General features: G+C 44.5%; 1 protein-coding gene across 1 annotated transcript in view; it reads left to right on the top strand.

Moving 5' to 3' along the window:
- MUC16 (mucin 16, cell surface associated) overlaps nt 1–6,434 on the top strand; it is a 117,875-nt gene that overhangs the window by 4,668 nt on the left and 106,773 nt on the right. The window contains exon 2 of the mRNA XM_087867739.1: nt 5,118–5,228. Within this exon, the coding sequence (XP_087723865.1) occupies nt 5,118–5,228 (111 nt within the window). The remainder of the gene's footprint in view (nt 1–5,117; nt 5,229–6,434) is intronic.

Genomic DNA, 6,434 nt, shown 5'->3' on the forward strand with positions numbered 1-6,434 from the left:
TGTTTCCGAGGTTCGTCCGTGTGGTAGCAGGTGTCAGAGTTTCCTTCCTTTTTAAGGCTGAATCGTATCCCGTTGCGAATATACACCACCTTTCGTTTATTCACACATGGTTGGACATTTGGGTTGTCTTCACCTTCTGTCTTTCATGAATCATGCTGCTATGAACATCAGTGACAAATATCCGTTTGAGTCCTTTTAATGCTTTGGGGTAAATATCTAGTAGGAGAATCACTCCACATTATGGTAGAATACTACCTTTTTATGTTTAGGTTTTGAAACTTCTTCTCGGGGTCACCTGTTCTCACCCAGAGGAGAATCAGCCCATCATGACTAAGTTTCCCTAGGTATCCCTGGTGGGCGATCCTTCTCGGGAAGACTGGTGGGAATAGAAGTATGTGGCTTCTGTGTCTGTCTCATCTTCCTGCGATGACTGATCACATCACCTTAGTTGTCATTACCTGGAAAACAAACAGCTTCCCATCAGGAATCTGACAGTCTTTCCTGACACTCTCTACTGTATGCCCTCCACTATGTCCTATTGGAATATCTGACTTGAAGTCCCCTGGGCAGCCATTTGCCTCACTCATATACCTCTTTGACCAGCCCATTCTTTATAGAATAGACCAGCTCTTTGATACCCCTGACCTCCAGACTTTATTTGGATTCCTTTGATGCTGAAACTAAAGAGAGAAGAGGATCAATTACTGCCCATTAATATCTTATTCCGTTGTGCTTGTTCACGGCACATTTTTATTTTTATCTTCTGTTTTACTTTATTTATTTATTTATTTATTTATTTATTTATTTATTTATTTTTAATGTTTTTTTATTATATTATGTTAGTCACCATACGGTACATCCCTGGTTTCCGATGTAAAGTTCGATGATTCATTACTTGCGTATAACACCCAGTGCACCATGCAATACGTGCCCTCCTTACTACCCATCACCGGTCTATCCCATTCCCCCACCCCCCTCCCCTCTGTAGCCCTCAGTTTGTTTCTCAGAGTCCATAGTCTCTCATGCTTCATCCCCTCTTCTGATTACCCCCCCTTTCTTTATCCCTTTCTTCCCCTACCGATCATCCTAGTTCTTATGTTCCATAGATGAAAGAAATCATATGATATTTGTCTTTCTCTGCTTGACTTATTTCACTTAGCATTATCTCCTCCAGTGCCGTCCATGTTGCAGCAAATGTTGAGAACTCGTTCTTTCTGATGGCTGAGTAATATTCCATTGTATATATGGACCACAGCTTCTTAATCCCGTCATCTGTTCAAGGGCATCTTGGCTCCTTCCATGATTTAGCTATTGTGGACAGAGCTGCTATGAACATTGGGGTGCATGGCCCTTCTCTTCACTATGTCTGTAACTTTGGGGTAAAGACCCAGTATTGCAATGGCTGGGTCACAGGGTAGCTCAATTTTTAACTCATGGCACAATTCTTGTGCAAGGTTGGCATTCAAATTACCCTAACGCTATGTTCTCCTGTCTCTAGCCTTTGAATAACACTTCCTTGTAAATAATCTTTGTTTCCAAAGTGTGCACATACTGATTTTTCTCGAGTGCCTTCCTTCTAAACTGACCAATATCCATCCAACCCACCTGTCTCTCCTACAGGCACTGACGGGACTGTGGTGTCCATTACTAACTTGCCCACACATGAAAATTCCTCATGGCTGAACGGTGATCCTTCGACACCTGTGACAGTGGTCGGCCCTGAAGGTATGATAGCTGCTGCCTAACTTTGTCTTTCGAGAAACCATGTTTTCTGTTCTACGGTAAACTCTGCTTTTGTTAGAACTAGTCTGAGAAGTTGGTACCACCTGGATTTCTCCTAAGAATGTGACCTACATTCTTGGCCCTGTTTCTTCAGTGTGGGTCTTAAGTATCTCCAAGAACACAAGAGACCATTCTGTGCTCGAAACGTGTTCATTAGTATGTGGCTCTTACTGAAAGAAGTCCAAAACTAGCATGATAAGAATTGATCAGGGATGGGTGCCTGGGTGGCTCAGTTGTTAAGCGTCTGCCTTCGGCTCAGGCCAGGGTCGCAGGGTCCTGGGATTGAGCCCCGCATTGGACTCCCTGCTCGGCAGGAAGCCTGCTTCTCCCTCTCCCACTCCCCCTGCTTGTGTTCCCTCTCTTGCTGTCTCTCTCTCTGTCAAATAAATAAATAAAATCTTAAATAAAAAAAAAAGAATTGATCAGGGATGGTTGATGGCTCCTGGAATGATCCTTACATGGGAAAAAGCCACCATCTTGGAAGATGTGATGCCATGAGAAAGTCAACTCTGTGTCCCAGAGGTTTTTCTGAAAAGGAAATGGTTCTCTCTTGTCAGGAAGAAGTAATAGAGGTTTGGAGACTGACCTATTTTATACTCTAATTTTCCCTGCACTTGGCTTCCTTTAAAGGCCAAACAGGAGTTTCCAAAATGGGAAATAATAAGAAAGGATGGGTGTTAAATTACGGCCTAATTCCTTAGAAATAATACTCAGTGGTCAAGGGTTTCAAGGAACAGGGACCACAGGCAGGGGTGAATAAGGCCAGGTATGGGGAAGGAGCAGTACGTGTAGAAAAGAAGGGACAGACTCTCCCCCAGGTGGTCAGAAACAAGATTTGTTATATGTTCTCTCAGGACAAACTCAAAGGTATTAATCTATAATCATGGGAAACCTCACCACAATCACTAATACTTCCTAAAATCATGAGCACATCTTTTAGCAATGGAGGGCTAAGGGGACAACTACACCGTATCACGTCACAACTTCTCCTGATGGCCAGCAGATGACCACCATGTTTGCTGAGACTTCAGGAGTAGATCAGACTGACAACACTATATGTTTCCATCACTTCTGAGAATCCAAGCACACAGCCTTATGTAAATGATCCCTTTCTCGATACTCTGCCTGACCCTGCATCTACCTTGATCTGGACACCTAGTTAATACCCATCATCAGCATCTATCACCGGTCAACTGCTCAGAGAGATACAAGTTCCCAGGAACTCATTCTGGAGCCTGAAACCAGCCTATCCAACTCAATATAGGCCTTCTCTTCAGGGTCCAGGACAGATGGGGACAAGCATTCTTGGATGGCCAGCAACACAGGAGTGGCCATCATAGGAACACCAGTCCTTACCAGCATGGAGGGCAAACAGAGTTCTCCCTCAACTTTCACCATGGCATTTACAATGTCAGGGCACAAGTTCCCAGGAGCAGTGACCCCTCCTGAAGGAAATCTGACTGAGTATGAGTTCCAAGGGACAGAGCTTAAAGCCTTCTACCCTAGAGATGACAATGTCACCCATTTTCAGAAGAGAGGTACCACTGACCACTGAGATGATGGGGGTCTCGGCCAACTGATGGGTCACTCACTCACATGAGAGCACAGAAATTGAGAACAGTTCTCCAACTTGGATCAGTACCTCAGTGGAGACACTAGCTGCTTCTGAGACCCCCACAGACACAGAGGGAACTCATCCTTTCACTGATGTAGTGGTGGCCACTTCTGGGGCTAACCATGTTCCTCTGTTCCTACCCGCTCAGAATCACACAAGGTCACACCACCAATGGTTGCAGCTTCACTATGGAGGCCACCAGCCTTTACATTTCAGTCTCTGTTCTTCCTAAGTCTGCAAGAACTGGGGCAGAATCTGGTTCCTCACAATCTCTTGGACTGAGGGAGACTAGTACTTCTCAGGATTCCAGCATAGGCACAGACTCAGCATGGTCTTTTCCCAAATGTTCTATGATGCTGTTTCTGAAGTCACTGGGACTGAGTTCACTTCCTGTGACAGAGTACCTGGCCCAGATTTACTCAGGCAGTGGCTGACACTGACATACCAGGCAGAACCAACATCAGCCATTCTGTTTCCCCTCCCATGGCAGATTCTTTACACATGACTGTCCACACACCAACAAGCCCATCTAGGACTATAGCAAACAGTACTCTTACTCTGGACACCACAACCTCCTGGGAAGGGTCCCCTCTGCTGAGACTCAGGGTTTTTCACTCTCAGAAATGCCACTCCTAGGAACAGAATTAGAGGCTCCATCATAGACAAGACCTCCTTTTGAAGAAGAGACCAAATCTCTGTCCTCCCTGGAGCCTGCCCTAAGTTCAACCTCAGCTTCTTCTATTTCCTCCAAAGCAGAGAGATCCAGAACCCCTAATTCTCCTCCACCTGCCCCAGGACTAACACCATCCACATCACCCATAAACATTCAATCCTAGAAAACCACAGCTTCCCCAGGCACTGGCTCCCCAGAAGATTCCTTCTGGTCCCTGAGCACTACTGTGGGAGAAGACAGGACCTCTGAGATAACTTCTTTGGCCAGGCCACCGAAGGTCACTGCAGATGGTGTAGCTGTGACTATAGCCACTGAGGAGAGCTCCCCTGGTGTAGAGACCAGCTTAGCTCCAAGTCTTGATAACTCTATTCCATTTACAAGTAAGAACCTTGTTCCTGACTTCCCTTGCATTGGCATTCTGAGGTTTGCTGGCTACTACTCGGTGAGGAGGAGAGAGAATTCCTTCTAAGAATGTCCTTCTGGTTCCACATATCTCGTAGGATCACTTACTTTCTCTATGTAACTAGTGACACTTTCAGCATCCTTGGGTCCAAATTCAGTTTTTTCCGGTAAGAGCCTACCTTTCCCCTCCCCAGATATGAAGTCTCATGATGATAGTTATAAAGGAATGATAAAGGAAAATGACAAAGTACATAACGAAGACATATTATTTGTATGTGTTTACTAATCTGATATAGTAATCCATGGGATAATCCTGATTTTACTTATGGAGTCTAAAACGTGGGAGGGAAAAAATTAACCAATGGCGAATTCACATATTGTAGGTGACGGAGACAGAGTATCACCAAATGCTTTTGCTTGAGATCAATCGATTCAGCAGTCCCGCCATCAACGAGAAGCTCTTCTGTAATTATGATGCATGCCATCTTGGTTTGATTTCATGCCAACAAAAGAATTCTTCCTTGCAACGTGCCTTCTCAGAGACAGATGAAGACATGGCTGAGCCAGTGTCTAGTGCAAGCATTTCTTGGGTATGCGCACCTTGAGGGAATGCTAGGCTGACACCTCAATCCTCTTATCCTTCAGGGACACAGGAGTCTGTGGCAGCCACCACTGGGGAGCTGAGTGAGGGAACGTATGGAGGCACCACGTGGTCAACGGGTGACCGTGCGTCTCTGGTGACTACCGTCAGCCTGGGTAGGTATGACCATCTGTGTATACTGTGCTTAACACTGGTCTTGGAGTAAAATGAGTGCCTGAGTCCTCTGTGCTGGTACATAATCAAAACTTTCTGCTGTGGTTCCAGAGGCTGTTGATAATATTTTTTTAATTTTTAACTTATTTTATTTAAATTCAATTAGTTATCATAGAGTGTATCATCAGTTTCAGAGGTAGAGGTCAGTGATTCGTCAGTTGCATGTAACACCCAGTGCTCATTATATCACATGCCCTCCTTAATGCCCATCACCCATTTACCCTGTCCCCCCCACATACCTCCCCTCCAGCAACCAGTAGTTTTTATGGAGCATTTATTGATTTCTTTCTTTTTTTTAAAAAAAAGATTTTATTTATTTTAGAGACAGAGAGAGTTGGGGGAGGGACTGTGGGAAAGGGAGGAAGAAAATTCTCAAGCAGACTTCCCACTAAGCACAGAGCCTGACGCAGGGCTCAGTCCCAGGACCCTGAGATTGTGACCTGAGCAGAAATCAAGAGTTGGATGCTTAACTGACTGAGCCACCCAGGCGCCCTTAGATTTGTTGATTTCTAATATGAATTGTTTCTACTGAGTAATTTATATGTTTAAGAGCCAATCACTCAGCCTTAGGAACAGATACAGTGTCTCTACAAATCAGTTGACGAATTGTGAAGGGCCTTCCTAACTCAGATACCATCACTAAAGTCAGGGATTGCCACCAACAGGGAAAGGTTCCCTTGAGCTGCCATGGGTTTGTTCTATGGGACAATTCATAATTATAAGATGATTATAATACTATCTACTGTTACAATGTTCAGTACATGGCCTGAAGGGGAGAGGTGTCCACTTAAGGTGCTTACGAGGATGAATACAGCTGACCTGATTCCTGAAAGCAATCATTTGATATCTCTTTCTACGCTAGGAGGTAAAAACATTCTGCCTTTTCCTGATGAGAGGTGAAAGAAAATGAAAATATATAGGAAGTGAGGCTCCTTGATCTACCTTTCCCCTTAACCTGTTAAAACCAAGCCAGAGAGCTTTTAATTAGAATCAGTTTTGAAGTCTAGGGGATAAAGGCAGATATCAGACTAAAATAGAATGATTGAAGGCTGGCCCAAGGAGGAAAAACAGAGCAAAGTATGGGAGAGTTTTCCCCTGTTCCTGGGTGGAATCTTTACCCTCCATTAAGACATGAGACATGGTATATA

Source organism: Ursus americanus, chromosome 14, assembly GCF_024610735.1.
Source record: "Ursus americanus isolate L20-20 chromosome 14, mUrsAme1.1.p, whole genome shotgun sequence".
NCBI classification, from domain to species: Eukaryota; Metazoa; Chordata; class Mammalia; order Carnivora; family Ursidae; genus Ursus; species Ursus americanus.